Raw genomic sequence first — 21,318 nt, forward strand, 5'->3', positions numbered from 1 at the left:
CCTCATTCCTTCTTGCCTTTTGTTGTCAATCCTGGACGCCTAGGTGAGCCGTGATCCACATCATAGAGTCCTCCTAATTTAGGAAACTTGTTGTTCTTGGAGTCCTTGTAATTGGCCGGTTTCCCCACGAAATCGGTTTCCATATTTTTCCTTGCTGCCAGCAAAGTTGTCTTTTATGGTTCGATTTAGGACTCCTGGAAGAGGGGTGAAATGAGCTCTCTGCTATGGCTGCCTTTAAGTATCCATGGGCCTCCGAACACTTCGGCGCCACATGTCGGCCTGTTAATCCGATTGTTACCCCAATAGATAGCTTAAAAAAATCCACCACATTTAATATAAAGTGTTACATGAAAAATGTTGTTCAATAGGATGTTGCTTACACGGATTTCTGCCAGAGAAGACACAGCAAGAGGATGGACTATTTAAACTAATGTAGTAGTTAACTCAATTTAATTTTCTGAAATAGTCCAAGAACTATATGTAGGCAGCTTTTTATTTTTATTTTTTTATGGGTAAGCTAGGGTTAGGCAAGACCCCCCTACCAGATATATTTGATAAAAAAAAAGATATACATGAAGTTTGAAAGCAACCTCCTAAATGACATGAGGGGGAAACAAACCAGCAAAAAGGCCCAAAAAAAACAGGGCACAAACAACCACTAGCCTAGGACATTAGCCAAGCAACTAACTAAGCCCCCCCAAAAAAAAAAAACACCAATTACAAAGGGATTGAAATTTGCCCTAATCGAGGATGAAATTTCCCATTGATGAGGCCTTTGAGGATGGAGGGAGATCTATGGCCGGGCATGGTAGGGAGGAAAGGGAACACTTTTCCCTTTATCTTAAAAACCGTTTGCCATGAGCCACCATCAGAGTTAGAGGGACAAGATCGGATGCATGGTTTAAAATTTTGGTTTCGGTAACCGTTTCAAATATTCGGAAAATTGAAATTTCGGTCGAAATTTGGTACTCCCGTTCGAAATTCTGGACAGAAATTCCAAAATTTTAGACTTCTCAATCATCTAGTTATGATTATTGCAATAGGTACATGTCTACTATTTATATCGCGCAGTGATAAATCGAACCCCCCGACCGATATCTTAAATCGACCCCATACAGGGTAGTGCAGAGAGAGAGAGATGGGGGTCGATTTACTACTGCCCTTTATATCTTGATAATGTCTACTTAATATCAAGTAGACACAGTTAAACAACCATGTAAAATATGAATGGCAATTATGAAAAATATTGAAAAACAGCTTTTCTAATGCATATGTATAAATCAGATACACTGATGCTAAGCCAAGAGAAGCAAGTTAATTTAGTTCTTAGTTTATTGCAGGCATCCTCAAAAACATTAGAATGCCATTCATGTGGCGGTTAAAAAGGCGTTTTACCCAAATCCAACTTATGATAAGCTGTTTTGGATTTTCATCATGTTTTATTCGTGATTCCCTTTGCCTTTTATCTAATGTTTCTTTTCTTTTCTTATATGGTTATGTAAACTGGGTTGAATTAAAACTCGGACTTTGGGTTCTTGACAGATATTTTTTCTTATGAGTTTGCTTTTCTTCCTTATATTAGTAATTTTTGTCCGCTCTGCGTTGGTGTACTACTAATATTGGCTGCGCTTTAGAAGAGTGGATGTGTGGAAATAAGGCAACGTTCCAAACTTCCAACATTGTCTAAAGGTGATTATTTGACTCAAAATTAAACACAATAATCAATTTTTTCTCAAAATCCAAAACGAAAATGACCCAAGCTAATGAACCCTAACGATCAAAGTTGGTGGGACGTATAGGTCTAGCCGAAACAATTAATACGATGGAATGCCAAGAGTCGAGTCAGTCGACCGACATGGTCCTGTTTTCTTGAGAATGAATTTCTAATAGAATACACAAACCAACCACTAATAACCGAGGCCTAATAATGGATCGAGTGGATAAGATCATCCAATCAAGGTTGGGCAGTGGGAAGTGGGAAGTGGGTGATGATGATTACATCCACTTGACGTCTGTTAGCCCGAAAATTAATAAGAGCCTATTCCTTGAATTTTTTTAGAGTTCTTCTATTATGCTTTGTGCAGTCCAAACAAGTACAATGTGACCATCTAAGCCTACATTCTTTATCCATTCTCATGATTTTCTAAGCATGCTCTTCTTTACTCGTCATCATTAGATGTGCATATTGGAATCAGATTTGATGCCTCGGTGAGATGCAACCTATGGAATAAACATAATTTAAGATTTTTGGCATAATAAAATTTGTAATTGAGGAAAGGGTTTCTGCACACGAGCGCAGATAAGCGAGCGTAGATAAGCTTATCTGCGCTCAAGTGCAGGGAACTCGGTGGGCCCCCATTTTTTGGATGATCCTAAGCATTCATTTGAAATGCCCCATCATGTATGGGGTGTGTACCAAAAATCAGTTCCATTGGATCAACCTAACCCTTTCATTTGTGGGGTTGAAAAAATGCGTAGATTTATGGACAAACAATATCTGTTCATTTTATCACTCACAAATTGACAATGGAGCTGAGTTTTGGTACACACCCCATCCATGATGGGGCATTTCAAATGAATGCTTAAGATCACTCAAAAAATGTGGGTCCACCCTTGTTTCTTAAGCGCAGATAAGCTATCTGAGCTCGAGCGCATGAACTGTTTACTCTTTGTAATTATGTGTGTTTCGAACTTTACTAAAGTTTTATATCAAAATAATTATGCTCGTAATCTAATCAGACTTTAGTTATTACATATACAGTTATTGAATGTAATTATTAGTAATTACATTAATATATATTAGTCTAATTGGGCAATGATTGTCTGGTGACCTAGTGACCATAAGATGATCCTAGCCGTTTGATTAGGAGAACTGTCCAAAAATGAGGGCAGGTTATGAGCATATTCATTTTTTTTTTGGTTTGTTTTAGCAGAAATTATACCGTGCATACAAGTGAAGCCGGGGCCCACATTGTTTCTGTGCTGTCAATTTTAAACGTCAAGGCCCAGCAAATGAATGGTTTGGATCATCCAAACAATGTGGCCCCACTGTATTTTGGGCTGCACGTGCATGCATTGTCATCCACCATATAAATTCTCCTGTTATAGATAGGCTGTGCGTCAAAATGAGAACCATGTGATGATTTTAAATGGAAACTTATTGAATCGAAGAGTTTAGCATCATTCAACCGTTCCATTCATACGGATTAGAGCCTCTTACTTTGTCGTTTAGTCGACGTGGCACTAATGGTTGATGCCCGTTGTTTTCCACAAAACGGGATCCCGTTATCAGTGCTAAACTCGATAAAGTATACATGGTCGCGCATATTCACAAAAGAATTAGTAAAATACAAGAGAATATCCTCATCCACGTGTTTTGATATTAGCACCCCCCATTAATTTTACCCTTTTGTCCCTATTATTGTCAAGGGCAGTTATATTCCAAGGGCTCTCCTTCACTCGAAAAGGAAACGGGTACACCCACCTCGCCCGTGATAGATGTTGACGCTGTAGCTAATTAAATCCAAAATTCTAGAGAGAGAGAGACAGAGAGACGGTTATTTTTCTTCTTCCGACTCTCTTTTTTTTTTCGTAAGATCTTGAGATTCATAGATTTACAAATAGAATATCCATGAGGTTATTTTAATTTAAATGCCCTATTTAATACCTAGAGATTTCAAATTCTTTCTACTTTTTTTTTTTCAGAATTTTTTTACAAAAAGTCTAGAAAATTTGACTTTTCTGATGTTGTTTGCTTCTTTAGTGAGACATTTCATTTCAAAACTGGTGGAGATTTCAGATTAAGAGAAGGGAGAAAGGGACAGTCTGTAATGAGGGGACCATTTTCTAGAAAAATCCAAACCTTCACCGCCATTAGAATACAGAAAACACCGTTAATCTGACATCCAAACCGCCGCCCATCAATTAAAATAGGATAGAAAAAGACAGGCGATCTAGCTTTTTAGTTTTTAATTTTTTTAGCTACGTATCATTAGCATTAACCCATGATTAGACCCATGATTAGACCAGCAACCTTGTTTTTAACAACCAAACTGTCTCCTTTTTCTTGGTAGAGAGAGAGAGAGAGAGAGAGAGAGAGAGAGAGAGAGAGAGAGATGTCTGTTTTCTATGGTGTGATTTCATTGTTTCCTTATCAATTTTGGAGGAATTAGGGGGGATTTGTGTGAGAAATGGGTGCGATTAGTGGGGACGAATTGGGTCGATGGGAGAATACGCAGGCGGCAAATGGGACTGAAAATGCAAACACAAATGAGGAGAGGATTTTGGTTTCTGTTAGATTGAGGCCTCTTAATGAGAATGAGATTGCGAGGAACGATGTTTCGGATTGGGAATGCATCAATGATAACACAATTATATTCAGGAACAGACTCCCTGAGCGCTCCATGTTCCCAACAGCGTATACATTTGGTGAGGGTTGATGTATTATTTGCATCATCTTTGAGTTTTTGGTTGTTTTCTGTAATGTGTGATAACTGAATTTCAGATCTTTCTCTGCCTAATGTATGTGAATTTCTGTGAGGAATTTTGATGATAGTAGAGACAATAATTCCCTTGATCTAGTGTTTCAAATAGTTGACAAAGCGAAACAGTGCGTTTCTCTTGCTTGGCAAGCCTTTTCCACAACTGGGTCTTACTTTTCTACGGTTTTTGATTTTCTATATGTTGCATAGGAGCCATACCCTCCTCTGTTTTTTCGCCTTTCTCGGTTTTTTTACCCTTTCTCAAGCTTTGCTAAATACAATCTTGGGCCTTTGTCTGCCAATTGGTGTGGAATTATGCTGAATCTCTTCATTATTTAAGTAAAGACTGTTCAATCAGTTACAGATTTTTGCAATTTTTTCTTTTTTTTTCAAGTCTTGCAAATATAATCGTGCGCCATTCTCTGCCAGTTGCTGTGGACTTGTGCTAAATTTCTTCTTTATTTAAGTTAGTAAAGACTGTTCAATCAGTTACAGATTTTTGTAATCGATCCAGTCTTTATCTAGTGGGTTTTGGATTTCAACGTTACTGTTCAAGTGTTGTATAATGGTTATCCTGTTTGGCTCTCAGCTAATTCTAGAAATCATTCTGATCTTTATTTCATTTTTTTTATGATAGACAGAGTTTTCCGGTGTGAGAGCTCCACGAAACAAGTGTATGAGGAGGCAGCCAAGGAAGTTGCTATTTCAGTCGTCAGTGGTATTAATTGTGAGTGTGCTGGTCTTGTCTCTGCCTTCTAATTGAACTTCATTCAGTAGTACTCCATTAACAAGAGAAAAAAAAAGTTAAGTACACATTCACCTATGAATTCATTCTGCAGCAAGCATTTTTGCTTACGGGCAAACTAGCAGTGGAAAGACCTTTACCATGACTGGAATAACCGAGCACAGTGTAGCAGACATATATGACTATATACAGAGGGTAACCAACATTGTTTTAGATCCCCTTGTTTGCCAATTTGCACTAAGAACCATGTGTTACCAACAAGTACTTCATTCCTCTTGTAGCACGAGGAAAGAGCATTTGTTTTGAGGTTCTCAGCAATGGAGATATACAATGAGGCTGTCAGGGATCTACTCAGTACAGACAGCACTCCACTCAGACTTCTAGATGACCCGGAGGTTAATATTGATTGTTCTTAATGTTGTTTCTTTTTGAGGAGTGTATTTTGTTGCGTGCTACATTGCTGATGGTATTCATGTTGATAGAGAGGGACTATTGTAGAGAAACTTACAGAGGAAACTCTCAGGGATTTCATCCATCTGAAGGAGCTCCTATCGATATGTGAAGGTGAAAATTTTCTTTAATAGCACGTCTTTTAGTTGATGTTGGCATTATATTTATCCATATATACTGTATTCTTGCAGCTCAAAGACAGATAGGGGAGACTTCCTTGAATGAAACAAGTTCCAGATCTCATCAAATTCTCCGACTGGTGTGTATCCCTTTAATTGGAAAGGTTGCTTTTGATGTAGTTTTGAAAGCATCAATTGAGAAATCTTTCATCTTATTTGCCATTCATTGATGGATTCCTGCAGACAATTGAAAGTTCTGCTCGTGAGTTTTTGGGCAAGGACAACTCAAGCACCCTTGCTGCTACTGTGGTATGAAATAACTAATTATTTTTCCTTGAGTTGAAAATTAAATTAATTTTTTTCTGATGATTCTAGGCTTGAATGAAAACGAAAATGTTTAGTAACTTGTGTTGGTTTTGTCAACAGAATTTCATTGATCTAGCAGGGAGTGAGCGTGCATCCCAAGCCTTATCGGCTGGTACACGATTGAAAGAAGGTTGCCACATAAATCGCAGTTTGCTCACTCTGGGAACTGTTATTCGAAAGCTAAGGTGCCAATCTTTTTTATTTTTTCTTACGTATACACTTTCAAGTCAACATCCATTAGAAAATTTGCGAACAATGTGATTTGTGGATTCAAGGTTTAAAATTTCGGCCGAAATTCGAAATTTCCTATGATTTAGCCGACACTTTGAAGTTATTGCTGATACACGCGTCCTGCCGTATCCGACACGACACGCGTGTCCTCCCGTGTCGACACTCCGGTGGACACTTTTAAATGTACTGCTATGAGTGTTAGACTTAAAGTGGGGCGTGTTGACATGTTTTTGTGCGGTCTCAAGTGTGACATTATGTTTTATTATTGCATATGGTGTTTATATCTTTTATTATCAACTCTATATAACTTTTTTTTAGATCTTCTTTAACTAACGTTTGCTGTTATATCATATGTACTTTCTATTTTAGCTGTGTCCCCGTTTCTATTTTTTTTTTTTTTTGGAGGGGGGGGGTCGGTGTCCGTGTCCACAAATCATAGGAAATTTTAGATTTCGGCCGAGACCGACACCGGAAGTACAAGTACCTTGAATCGGTGTCGTATTAAGATTTTGGGCCCGAGTGATTGCTCCTTAAACACAGCCTCACTCAGATCTCCTTACAAAAGCACATTTTAATGTGGAACTAAAATAACAAGCAATACTTATTAACTCAGTTGATATAAGTACACGGACCCATGGTTTTAAATTTCGGCCGAAATCCGAAATTTTGGATTTCGGTGGGGACCGAAACCGAAATTTCCTGAAATTTGGAATTTCGCGAAATACCAAATTTCTGCCGAAATTTCGGAAATTTCGATAACTTTTGTCCAAAATTTTGAGAAAATGTCATTTTCTTTAAAAAAAGGAAGAAATGCTACAAAATTTCGGAAATTCGGTCCGACATTTTGAGACGAAATACCAAATTTCGGCCCGAAATTTCAGATTTCAGTGGGGTCCGAAATCGATATCGAAACTGAAATTTAAAACCTTGCTTGGACCTAGTTTAAGCAAGCAACTGGGGAGTATATCTTGAAGTAATCCACAGATCCACACCATAGGTTTGGGTATAAGTATAACCCTTTTGCAACCAACTGTTCCTTCAGCTGCTCTATAGTGTCATTAGGTTGATACTTGATTGCAAACATCCAGCGGCAGCCAACAACCTCTGTCCTCATAGTTGGTGAAGTCAACTCCCAAGTATGAAGAAAGCATATTGCTTCTATCTCTTCTTCCATACTGGATGGGACAAAGCTTTCTAATAGGTTGAGTTAGAATATGTGGGATCGAACGGTTAGATTGGGTTAAGATCTCACCGTTGGATCATCTTGGAGGTAGATTATGTAAGTTGGGTAAACGAGGCAACTAGATAAATTAGGCAAGTGGATTAGAAGAGGCAAGCAATAGAGATTAGGAAAGTAGATTTGATTAGGATTATTTCCTTCTAGAATTATCTTGATTCCATTCCATGTTTATCATGTAAGTGCTTTGTTAACTAACCAACTTCTCCAAAAGCTTAAGCTATTGGAGAAGTTGGTAAGTTAACATGGTATCAGAGCTCCTTGAAAAACTCTTGATTCACAACCAGCTCTGATACCAACTGTCACGGGCCAAATATTTGAGCAACGGAATAACCCGTGCGGCTCCCCAACATGCACAAATGCTAGGGCAAGCTTTCAATCGTGCAAGGCTTTAAAGGCCCTACACGCCAACACCCCTTGATGCTTCGAATGTGCACACAAACTCTAAGCTGTTCAACAGGCTACTTGGCTCAGATCGTGGCATGCGCTTCTAGATACCCACACTCATGATCAGCCTGCATCACGAGTACATCGAACATAAGGCCTTGGGGCCTAATGCAAAGTCCATCGAGTACGAGGCATGACGATGCCACGCACCAATCCGCCAAGTGCTGGGGCTTGGTCATCCAAGGAGCAAGATGCCCCATGGACTGATCCGCAAGGTGTACACCTCGCGAGGGCAACCGAAGTCGCCCCGGCACGAACCCATGGAAGACCTAGAGAATGGCCTACCCATCGGACGTACCGCGGTGCAGAAGGGCAAACAGTATAGGTAGCCCCCTGCACCGGTCCGTACGCGCAATGCATGTGGGAACCCAACCCAACATGCACTGTCTTTGGCCCCCATCCTCGACCAAAGAAACTGGAGCATCCCTATGGATAGCTCGCAGTCCGCACCCAAAGCTCCCTCAGAGCACGCCTACGAGTTGAAGTATGATTTCCTGCTGTGTGCGACAGATGCACAAGCAAGTCCTCTTGCAACCCATGAGCAAGCCGCCAAGGTTTCTGCCCACACCTGCTGGGCCTAACGGGGGAGGAGTCAGCAAGTCCCGGGGTCAACTCCTCTTATAGAGTTTGGCCAACCAACCCACTTAGCGGCGAGTGGCGACCAAAGGTGCTATAAACAACGACTTTCCAAGACGCAACGAGACGAGCGACGTTGGATTTTAATACCGGTTGTGTCCTGAACTGTTTCCCCATGACACTCCCCCACCTGATAACGTCGACGCCCTCGTCGACACTGAGCGCTCTGTGAAGCTCAGTTCCACAATAGCAATGACTTCTCAATCTTGAAAACAGCTACTACTGGTACTTCAACAATCAGCGCATTCTGACTTCTACTGCATACCACACTGCCTCAAGTTCTGCCAATCACTGCTTTATAGCTCTGCTGGAGTTATCTTCAACAACGATGGTTTTCTCGGACTCCATCAAACTAGGCGAAGGTTTTCTGACGGTGCCTACAAACGCTGTGGAAGATTTTGGACAACCTACAACCGGATAGCGTGCCATCACTTTCGGCACGGAAGGTTTTGGCTTACTTACAACCGGATAGCGTGCCATCACTTTCGGCACGGAAGGTTTTGGCTCACCTACAACCGGATAGCGTACCATCACTTTCAGCACGGAAGGTTTTGGCTCACCTACAACCGGATAGCGTGCCGTCACTTTCGGCACGGAAGGTTTTGGCTCACCTACAACCGGTGATGATGGTTCTGAGCACTCCATCAAACTCCATAAGGGCAGAGCGACCAAACTTGAATCCTTTCCTCAAGCAACTCTCAAGTTCCTCCTTAGCTACACTCGAGCTTCCTTTGGAGTGGTCTTCCGAAATGGCCAACTTGCACCCCTTCTTCTCTCCCTGAACGTGCCACCACTTCTACTTTCGGCCAAGTGCAGCACTTGCCACCCGCAAAGTGCAAGCCAACCACGGAGTCCACAAGCACTCCCAAGCAAAGAGACCACCACATCAGTCTCGCCTCCTCCTGAGGCCAAGAATCCCCTGTTGGGATCAATCAACGTGACGCACCTGCTACCCTTCCAGGTGCATGATCATATGGGGAACCGATCACATTCCCAACTGCGACGCTTAGTCTTGCCTGCTTCAGTTCAACACCATAGTACTTGATTTAAACAATCAACCCTTATGCCACAAATGGTCTCCTTGGCACTTGCGGCTAGTACTCACACTGCTAACCAGCCAAATATTCCATCATTCAGATTGAGTTGTCCTTTCAGTTTCGACAAACAAAGAGATTCTAAAGCAGCAAGAAACACACAAACATACCATGTCGTCCCATACCAACACAGTCTGCCCATATGCCATCTGAGCTCACCACACAGTCCCATATCAGCACAGCAAACCCATTATCAAATCTAAGCGGCCTTGGCGTTCGTTCCAAGGTCTTTTTGAGAAGAGCATCATGCATGCTCGATTGTAATTGTGAACTGCCATAAAAGTACTTCAGTCATTGACCAGCTCTTCATCCTAAGCATGTCTGCTGGTTCGTCAAAATGGTTATGCCATCACACTGAGCAAGCAAATTCGCTTCGATGAGCGCTTTGGTGCCGACACGTTCAACACCTCATCTGATAGGGGAAGGCTTATGCCAGCAGCCAACCCTTTGTCATAGCAAGCCCTTAAGGCCATATGCTAACATATCAATGTTTAGCCAACACTGCAATGGAGCATTCACAACTCCCCAACTGCCACTTCCGATCTAACATGTCGGTGGGTCACTGAAAGATGCCAACCTGTTCGCTGATGGTTGCAGCTCTGACACTGTATCAAGCTTCAAGCAAATCCATTGAGCAATGCTTGAACAAACACTGATGGTACTAATCTTTCCAAGCCATCGCGCCTCTGTTGCGCGACTCAAGTAGAATAAGGGAGAGTCCACCGAAAGGAACATACCCACGCAATTTCAGCTCTTCTTCGGCTGACTAATGGACTTTCAAAGTGTTAGATTCAAAGACATCCGCAACTTAGCATTTCCAACTTGGTGTGCTAACATTCAAGCCCTTTCCAACTCCGCCACAACAGAAAGCATATCCCGTTCCTTTGTGCAAAGCAACATGCACTAGAGATGCACTAATCATAGCCGCAAACATTGCAACTTGCTGCAACCATGTTAACTTACCAACTTCTCCAATAGCTTAAGCTATTGGAGAAAGGCGTTATATATCTTTTATACTTTAACACTCCCCCGCACGTGTGGCCCACTTGGCAAACACGTGGCACATGTGGCCCCACTTTGAGCTGACCATCGCATGTGGATTTTTGCTATCCGGGAGGTTTGAACTCGAGACCTTTGGCTCTGATACCATGTTAACTTACCAACTTTCTCCAATAACTTAAGCTTCTGGAGAAGTTGGTAAGTTAACATGGTATCAGAGTCAAAGGTCTCAAGTTCAAACCTCCCTAATAGCAAAAATCCACATGCGATGGTCGGTCCAAAGTGAGAGCACATGTGCCACGTGTTTGCCAAGTGGGCCACACGTGCAGGGGAGTTTTAAAGTACAAAAGATAAATAACGCCTTTCTCTAACAGCTTAAGCTATTGGAGAAGTTGGTAAGTTAACATGCTCTATATAAGCACACATTGATCCTCTTGTAAATGTATCCAAGTTTAGTGAAATCTCTAGAATTTGACATGGTATCAAAGCGGGTTGATCCGACCTTTTGGCTTGACTCAACAGTTACAATTTCGTTGCGGGGCGGGCGGCAGCCGCCGTCCGCCCGGTCCCCTTCAATCTCTTGATGACTTGATATATATTTTTCTATCCTTTTTGCTTGATTTATCTATTACTATCTATTACTTTATTTCACCGAGTAAGTAGATTGTTAAACCCAAGTTACAGATTCATTTTTCTACATAGCACCCATGGCTGCCACGATCCTCGCCTCGAATCTACATCTAAAGTCATTATTTTCATTCTCGATACTGTTGGTCTCTACACATAACCAATGGGTATTATTTGGAGGAAAGTTTCAACTCTGGTCTTATTGCAAACTCAATCTCTGTTATTTATAGCATCACAACCCTTTCTTCTTTCTTCATCAAAACAGTACACCACCTACCTCCTTTTCCAACTCAAAAATTGATAGAGACGCCCCTCTTTTAATATGTCTCCCATGGCTTGTCTCATCACTTCAAGCAACTCTCACCCGATTTTTTATTTGCAAAACCCCCAGCCAAAAAAAAAAAAAAAGAAAGAAAAAAGAAAGAAAGAAAAACATTTCTTGCACTTCTTAAAATCTAATCGGATGACATACTTTTCTTGTTGATATTTGCCGTTAGCTTTCAAGTCGCTTGTTGTCGCTAATTTTCATTTTTCTTTTCTTTTTATCCTTCTTCTTTGTCTTATTTCAGTTGAGGTACCTTTCTTTAGGTGCGTGCCTGAAATATTGACTCATTTCAGTTGAGGTGCTTCATTCATTTTGAAGTGCGTGCCTGAAGGAGGATTTTTAGTTCCATGAGGATCGGTATTCAAAGCCGACCCATGCTATCTTACCCATCGAGGCTCATTCTTGCCCATTCCGGCACCATTTCTTGCCCATTCTGGCATTGGTCCATAGTGACCCATTTCTACTCGCCCATCAAGGCTTGAGTATCATCTACCCCCTTTGAGGCTATGATCTATTGGCTTTTAAGCCCTCTTCGTGACACATCAACAAGCGGCATCTTCTTCGCAACCATCATCAATGATCAAAGCGGCAACATCAGTCTTCATCAGAGGATCTTCATCATAGACTTTTGGAAGTGTGCATCAAATCGGTTGATTTTGATTACATTTTTAATTTGGGGAATTCTATTGTATTGGGAATTATTTTTTTAATTGTTGTCAAACGTATATCGATTGAACGTATATCGATTTTCAATCCATATACGTTTGAGGGGGCATGTTAGAATATGTGGGTGTTTATATAGAACACTCATATGGATAAACATAGAAAGAGATAGTGATAAGAAGGGAAAGAGATAAACATAATCTAATCTAGTTACCTAATCAAATCGGTTTGCCTAAACTATGACTAATCAATCTAAGATCTTGAGAGATCTGATTTTATTCTCTAACATGCCCCCTCAAACATATGTGGATTGAAAAATCGACATATGTTTGATTACAATAAAAGTTCCCAAAAAATTCCCCAATAAGTAACCCAATTTGATGCACACTTTTGAATATTAATGGCCGATGTCCGTTGAAGATGTTGTATAATGCTGATGGTGAAGATGATGATCGATGCCTTTTGCCGAAGAATGTGTCGCTTGGAAGATGAGCCACGAAGTGGGAACAGAACTCAAGCCTCGATGGGCGAGTCATCATAGGCCAGTTTTGGAATACCGACCATTATAAGAGTGGGTCACTATGGACCAATGCCTCAGCGGGCAAAAGAAAGCCTCAATGGGCGAGAATGGGCCTCAATGGGCAAGACATCAAGGGTCGGCAAGTACCGATCCTCATGAAATTTAACTCTCTCAGGCACGAACCTCAAAGAATCGAGGCCCCTCAACTGAGTAGAGCGATCAATTTCATGCACGCACCTCGAAGAGGTACCTCAACTGAAATAAGAAATGAAGATTTGGAAGAAAAGAGAATTAAGATGAGCGAACAACTAATGTCATGGCGGCAACGACAAAACGAAACTTTAAACAAGACGAGAAAAAGAGTGTGCACATATCAAATATGAGGCTATGATTATCAATTTTGGGGTTTTAAGATGGTTTCCAAGAAAACAATGGGGGCTAAGAAAAAGCAAAGGGAAGACACTTTTGAAAAAAATAGAAGCAAGGAGTGCCAATATCAAAAGGAGATGAGATATTTCATTGAGGACTAAGTAGGGGTGATCAAAGTAAGAGGGATTCTATAAAATAAAGGTAAGTATGGAAGCTAACTAGGATCAAGATGACGGGGATGCTATTTTTCCTGAGATGGAAGAAAGGGGGGTAGGGATCAAGTTTGGGAGTTGCTGTTTTGGGCGAAACATGGAAGAAGGGTGTGGGGAGATAAAAATGGGGGTTAGTAATTTCAACCCTCTTCTCTAATGACACCGACACAAATGGGGGTTCCAAGACCCAAGAACCAATTACTCACCAACCACTTTCAAATGAATAGCACCCTTTATAGCCTCATCAACCACTTTATAGCCTCATGTAAAATCTTATCTCCAATCACCATCACCCAAATGAATAGCACCCTTCAAAAGCGGTTGTTAGAATACTGTGGCTTGAAGTAGTGCAGCGGCAGAAGAAGTGTGTGGATCAATGGTGTCCGGGAATGACAACAGTGGAAGTTTAGACAAAAGCTATGTCCGGCCAGGCAAAGGAGAAATGTAAGAAGATGCGCTTGGAGATGGGATACGAGAAGGTAAAAAAAAAGAAGGTGAGAGAACAGGGGTTTGGATTTGCTGCCGTGACTAGGATTGTGATGGGATTAACAGCGGCCCGGCGGACGGCGAGATCAGCCGTCCGCCGGAGAACAAGAACTCCGTGTGTTGTGCTCAAGCCCGAGTCAGATCGACCCGCTCTGATACCATGACAAATTTAGGATGTTTCACTAATTCTTGGTTACATTACAAAGAGCCCAAAGAGTGTTTATATAGAACACTCATAGGGATAAACATAGAAAGAGATAGTGATAAGAAGGGAAAGAGATAAACATAATCTAATCTAGTTACCTAATCAAATCGGTTTGCCTAAACTATGACTAATCAATCTAAGATCTTGAGAGATCTGATTTTATTCTCTAACAGGTTGTATTAATTTACACGGACAAAAGAGACCAGGAGAACTTGTGATCATGGTTTTAAATTTTGACCGAAACCCAAAATTTTGGACCGAAATTTCGGATTTCGACCGACACCGAAATGACGAAAACCCGAAACGGTATTTTATTTCGGCCGAAATTTCAATATTTCTGAAATTTCACCCAAAAAACCTGTTTTTTTTTAAAAATTAATTTAATATTTCTCCGAAATTTCGACCAAAATTTAATATTAAATAAAATAGTCTTTTCTTTGTTGTACTGGATTTCAACTGAAATTTCGAAATTTCAGGGGTCCGAAACCGGTACCGAAACCGAAATTTAAACCATGCTTGTGATACAATGAACACGGATGATCAAACGAAACAAACTATGCAATTGAGTGTCAGGTACAAGTATGCTTATCTTTTCGAACAACAATATGCAAATCTAACTCTCAAGGAAGAGAATGGGAAGTAGAATGCTCTTCAGAGGTTGGCAATAGCATAGAGTGTTGAACTGCTGGATTTTGTACCTCGCTGGTCATAATCCTGCCCGTACACACTTTAAGTGGTTTGTTAGCACTAGTAGGAGTAACAGGAGAGTCTTCAATAGCAACTGATAGTGGAACAAGATATGAGGTTGTGTATGACAAAGAAAATAACTCAGTATCAAGAACATCACCTTCAACAGAAAAATAAGGTCTGTTTTCAAAGAAAGTGGCATCAGCACTTATATGCAATTTACGAAAAGTTGGACCAAAGCACTCACATCCCTCCCGTGTATGCGAATATCCAAGCAAAATACATTTGATAGCACGAGGAAATAGATTATCTAGACGTGGATTCAACACTTGAGAAAAACAAGCACATCTAAAGATACGAGGAGGAACGTGAAACGATGAGGTAGGAAAATGACAAGAATAATAAATCTATTAATAAGATAGCACACAGGTAGCACAACATACCCCCCAGGCCCCAAAACAGACAGAATCGTAAAATTGTAAAAAGAATCGTAAAAATCGCATGAATCAATGTCGAATCGTACTTGAATAGTACGATTTTTACGAGAAACGATTCTTCTTCAGATTTGGATCGTTCAACCCATGATTCAATTTGAATCGTACGATTCAAATCGTAAATCGTACAATTTTAACAACAATGAGTAGCATATGTTGTCTCACATGTCTAATAATTTAGTACATACCACATTTCACACGCAATTAATATAAATATAATTATATAACACATACTGGTATAGTATACCACTATTACCGTTTTGTTTTGCTATGCGTTTCCATTTCGGTATGTTTTTCAATGGGGGATGGGAACAAAAATATTTCGTCATTTCGTGTTGGTTTTTGCAGTAATTTAAAACTATGCCTAATGCCCAGGGAAAGCACCAGACCTCCATCCACCAGGAAGCAGTTGCCGAGTTGCTTACAAGTTAAAAATATGTCATTCTCAATGCTCTGGGTCATAGACTTCCTATTTCGTCATTTCATGTTGGTTTTTGTTGTAACTTAAAACTATGCCTAATGCCCAGGAAAAGCACCAGACCTCTCATCCACCAGGATGCAGCTGCCTAGTTGTTGACAAGTTAAAAATATGTTATTCTTAATGCTATGGGTCATAGACTTCCACTCACATGTTCTCCAGTTTTCCACCTTGTTACTTCATGAATGGAGAAGAAAGAAATTTAATAGGGAAAGAGGATATGGATGCCACTCCAACTTTCTTTGCAGTGGATGGATGTAATCAAATATGGAAAGAAAAAGCATGTGAAGTTTGTCAAAAATGATAGGAGAATATGTCCAAGACTACCAATACAAATTCAAAGTACCTGCAAGTCGACTTGACCTTAAAATTTCTATGGCATGGGACTTGGTCTATTTAATTCTTGGTGTGAAACAAGCAATTGCTCCAAAAGCTTAAGCTGTTGGAGATGGCGTTATTTAACCGTTTATACTTAAAAAACACTCCCCCTCATGTGTGGCCCTCTTTTGGGTTTGGCCTACACGTGGCACACGTGGACAGTCTTTTGTGTTTGCCCATTGCATGTGGATTTTTGCTATCCAGGAGGTTTGAACCCAGGACCTTTGGCTCTGATACCATGTGAAACAAGCAATTACTTCAAAAGCTTAAGCTGTTGGAGATGGCGTTATTTAATCTTTTATACTTCAACACTTAGGAATGGAGAATAATGTCACCTTCTTAGTTTGTCCTGCAATTGTGTTGCAACTACATGCTTTACATTTTAGCCATCCCCAGTACTTCAATCAAGAAGTCAGACTGTTTTTGAACAATCATAATTCATTAATATCAAATAAAATATAAGAATAAAATTAATAAAATTAAGAGAGGAAGGCCCTGCAAACCAAATTTTTCTTGAAAATGAAACTATGTAATCCATGATTGGCAGAACTATCCGAAGCTGTGTTTCCTCCACTCCATATAGCCATGGTATGCTAACAGCAGGACATTCTGGAGATAAACTAAACCATTGTTGATATGGACCTTTGTTTTAGGATATGAAATCTAATGCTTCCTAGTTGGTGAAGTTTTTAGGGGCACCATTTTGTCTATCATAAGTAGTTGGCTGCATTGAAGGCTATCATATTAAATTGAGCAAGACCTCATCTCATAATGTATTTTATGGATCCCTGTAAAAATAATGTGTTTCTGTTTGGCAAATATTGTTTTTTTTAACTGAACAAATATCATTTTTATGTTTCCGTTTTCTGTTCTCCAATACACATTTAACTTTTTAGTAAATGGGAACGATTACTATGTTTTTCCAAACTCTTGGTTGATTTTTTTTTTAATGGTCCAAACTCTTGGTTGATATTTATTACAATATTCATATACTGTATTACTTGATGCAGCAAAGGAAGAAATGGACATGTTCCTTATAGAGATTCAAAGCTAACACGAATTCTGCAACCTTCACTTGGAGGCAATGCTAGAACTGCCATCATATGCACAATGAGCCCTGCCCGAAGCCATATCGAGCAATCCAGAAATACGCTATTATTTGCAAGTTGTGCAAAACAAGTTGCTACGAGTGCACAGGTCAACGTAGTAATGTCTGATAAGGCATTGGTAAAGCATTTGCAAAAAGAATTGGCTAGACTGGAGAGTGAACTGAGAACTCCAGGAGCAGTTTCTGCCACAAATGATTCTGAGGCATTATTGAGAGAGAAAGATGTTCAAATTCAGAAGGTTATGGACTAGCTTCTTATTCAACTTGTGAATACATATGCACATGCTTACACACGAGGTTTAAAATTTCGGTTTTGGACATGGCCGAAACTGAAATTTCAGCCAAAATATGGTAAAAAAAAACAAATTTCAACCTTGTGCCAAAATTTCGGTAATTTCGGCCAAAGGTTTGGTAAAAAGTACATTTCAGCCGAAATTTCGGCTTCAGCTAGTTTCGGTTTCAGTCAAAATTTAAACCATGCTTACACGGATACATGCACCTTTAGAAACCAATTCATGCATTATATGCTAGGACATGCTGCGCACTATATCATATCATTTATGTAATCCTTCATAGGTTGGTTGGCTAGAACATATATTAGTGTGCCGCACAATTGTATGTAGACTCAATACCCATGCATATGCGCCATTACATGTATGCATTCATGCATATAACAACCGTGTGCGATACATATAACGGAAATCACATTCATATGCACCATTACATATATGCATTCAGGCATATCACAACTGTCTGCTATACATGTACACACTTTACACTGTTAAACAAACCATGAGATTTAACTTGAAAGAAGGCATCAATGCATTTAACAAACACACACACACACACACACACACACACACACACACACACACACACACACACACACACACACAAATAATCTATGATTCTGTTAACGAGACTAATGTAGCTCATGTTACCAAATGAGAAAAATTTAACTTTGACTACTGGAAAACTGTAATAATTAAGGTTACTTTTAGTAATTTTGTCACTTTAACTTTGTGGTTATTGAAAATGTACGGAAGTGCCATCAAATTTGATTAAAAAAATACCCTTCGCCCAAGGAGGGTTCTTTTCGTATTCTTCCAATTGTAAGCTCTCTCTCTCACAAACCAACATTGAATTGGTTTCCTTTCTATATATCTAACAATTGAAAAGTAGGATTTATCATGAAAGTTTGAAGAACTTAATTGTTTGAAGAACTTAATTGTTGAAGGGGATTCTCTAAATGTGATCCGATGGTTGAAGGGTGAGGTAGTTCCTCCTTGGAGATTCTTGGCTCTTTTTGATGAAATGGAGGAAACAATCACGGAATCAAATATTGAATTGAACCATGTTTGGAGGTCCGCAAATGAGAAGGCGGATTTGTTGGCTAGGAGAGGGGTGGGGGGGAGCGATTTTTTGAGATGGTTTGATCATCTTCCTCCTTGAGGTGTCCTCTGCGTTGTGCTCTTTTTTCTGTTTCTTTTTTCTTTCTGTATTCTTGGGTTTTCCCTTCTCGGGGCCCCCCCTTTTTTTCATTATTATTTGCCATTTCAAAAAAAAAAAAAAGGATTTATCATGAAAGTCCACTCCACTTGCCTCTCTATCTCCCCACACCAAGAGCTGGTAAAGATCCATTGCTTCTGATTATCAAAAAGCCAATTATAAGGCAAATTCGCTGGTATATCTGGTGACTTTATCATCCATACATTCAAGATCGCTTCGAGTTATAGCTTTTATCCTCGAACAGACTGTTGATTTATGACCGTGTCACCCTTGCAACGAGTTAAATTGAAGACTAAATTCAGTCAAGATTGCTTTTGAATTGGGGTTTTAGTGCAATCATGCTATCACTGTCACCAATATGAAAATTTAGAGAGAGGGATGAAGCTTCAGGATATGGGATCTCAGCATCATATTGGTGAAATGGAAGTGAAAATAGATTTCTAAAAGGGATGGTGTTGATCATGGGATGATGGATTTGAGTAGAGGATTCTTTTGTCATCAAATTTTGATGGCACTTGTGTAATTTCTTGTAATCTCAAAGTAAAATGACAAAAATGACTAAAACCCACCTTAGTTATTACCGTTTTCCCATTAAACACTGATTGAATCTTTATTAATCTTGCTCATTTGTTAGCATAAGCTAGGCTCAGATTAACAAAACATTACATATGTGAGTGTATAAACAAGGATTACTCCATAAGTGATAGAATTTATTTCTATATTCATAGTGGAAGTATCTTTTGCTCTAAACAAGGATCACCTGGCCTATTGTGTTATGCAGATGGTGAATGAGATAAAAGAGCTAAGTCAGCAACGAGATCTTGCTCAGTCTCGGCTTGAGGATCTGCTTCGAGAAGTAGGAGATGACCAAGCTTCAAGGCTATGGGTATTTGGCATTGTTTTTTTTTTTTAAATATGGATATTTGGCATTGTTATTTTTAACTTCCCAATTATATGTTGATGTTTATGCTCTAACAAATATGGCTTCTCCTTTTTCAGGCAGAGTTCAGTTCCCCTCCTGCTTCCCATGTGCCAAATGCACATGAAAATGAGCTCTCAATATCGGCTTCATCGAATGTTGCTGATCAAACCCTAGATTTTGGCTTCTCAAAGTTCCTTGCATCTCAATATTCTAAAGAATGCAGTAGCACTAACCAGCAGTTTTTGGAAAAACCGGAAGACCAAATTGTGTCTGATGATACATCTCCTCCACTTTCAATTTGTAGTCCTACGTATATTGGATCAGATCCAGAGCAATGTGCTGACGAGATTACTCTTGATGGTGGTGATAATTTTGAGGATCTTTGTAAAGAAGTTCGGTGTATTGAGCTGGAACATTCAAGCTCTAGAAGAAATGAAGAGCCCGGTGTCTTGTTGCCTGAAGAAAATATAAGGTTGCCACCTTCAAAACATGTTGGTACTGATAGTACGTATAGTCCATTGGAGGAGGAGCTCCAAGATGTTAAGAAAACCATCAATAATCTTGTCAGAACATACCCCGATGAATTATCTCCTTGGCCATTAGCAAAAAATTTATCTAGTTCCAAAAGCTTGCATTTATGTAGAAGTAGAAGTTGTAGAGCGACGCTCATGACTAGCTCATCTTATCCTTGGTTTCAAGAGGCAGAACAAAATGAGAATACACCGCCAGGTGTTTTTGAGAAAGACTTCCCTAGAAGGCCCGGAGGTTTTCAGAGGAGACCTTGTGCATTGAATTATGGTGCTGAAATTGAAACATTATCAAGAAAAGGCTCTCAGACTTCTGAACAGAGTTCGTCTAGTGATGTGCTAAAAGCACAGAATATCAAGACTGGTGCTGAAGAGAACATTACCAGCGTCCATACTTTCGTTGCCGGACTTAAGGAGATGGCTAAACTTCAGTACCAGAAACAACTCATTGACGACCCGGTGAGAATATATTACTTTGATAATTGTTAATTCTCCTTTAGCATTTATCACACATGATATTATCATGGGTTTTGCTCAAAATTTTATTCTATCAGATGTAGATTATGATCTTCCTCTTTTTTCTTATGGTGCCATTGAAGTTTGAAGTTTAAAGCCTATTTTGGCTAAGATATGTGATTCTGTCTTTTGTGTAAGAATCTTGAAAGTTGAACGTTCTTGAGTATGTTTCCAAGCAAATCTTACCATTACTGTTTTAAGTAGGTATTCCATGAGCAGAATATAAGGGCGCATTTGGCAACATTTCTAATTCTGTTTCTTGATTTTGATTTCAAATATTGATTCTGTTTTTTACTCGGATTTTGATTCTTTAGAATCAGAATCATGTTTGGCAATTAACATAAAGAAATTTTTTTTGTTTGTTTTTTAAACTTATCTTATTTGCTTATTTTCTTTGGGTAAGATTATTATTCGTCTTTATGTTATTGTGATATATGCCTCTGTTGGATTTTATGGTCAGTTTGAAGATTTTGGGTTGTTGGGTTGG

General features: G+C 39.7%; 1 protein-coding gene across 1 annotated transcript in view; it reads left to right on the top strand.

Annotated features, from left to right (window-relative positions):
* The first annotated feature begins 3,552 nt into the window (after positions 1 to 3,552).
* LOC143886390 (kinesin-like protein KIN-7F) overlaps positions 3,553 to 21,318 on the top strand; it is a 31,904-nt gene continuing 14,138 nt past the window's right edge. Inside the window, exons 1-11 of the mRNA XM_077390346.1 lie at positions 3,553 to 4,428; positions 5,119 to 5,208; positions 5,321 to 5,421; positions 5,508 to 5,621; positions 5,709 to 5,790; positions 5,868 to 5,935; positions 6,039 to 6,104; positions 6,222 to 6,346; positions 17,260 to 17,596; positions 19,648 to 19,752; positions 19,866 to 20,774. Of these exons, the coding sequence (XP_077246461.1) occupies positions 4,191 to 4,428; positions 5,119 to 5,208; positions 5,321 to 5,421; positions 5,508 to 5,621; positions 5,709 to 5,790; positions 5,868 to 5,935; positions 6,039 to 6,104; positions 6,222 to 6,346; positions 17,260 to 17,596; positions 19,648 to 19,752; positions 19,866 to 20,774 (2,235 nt within the window). The 5' untranslated portion in view covers positions 3,553 to 4,190. The remainder of the gene's footprint in view (positions 4,429 to 5,118; positions 5,209 to 5,320; positions 5,422 to 5,507; positions 5,622 to 5,708; positions 5,791 to 5,867; positions 5,936 to 6,038; positions 6,105 to 6,221; positions 6,347 to 17,259; positions 17,597 to 19,647; positions 19,753 to 19,865; positions 20,775 to 21,318) is intronic.

This window comes from Tasmannia lanceolata, unplaced genomic scaffold (assembly GCF_043159265.1).
Source record: "Tasmannia lanceolata isolate RefF3 unplaced genomic scaffold, GAP_Taslan_0.1 ptg000011l, whole genome shotgun sequence".
Classification (NCBI taxonomy): domain Eukaryota; kingdom Viridiplantae; phylum Streptophyta; class Magnoliopsida; order Canellales; family Winteraceae; genus Tasmannia; species Tasmannia lanceolata.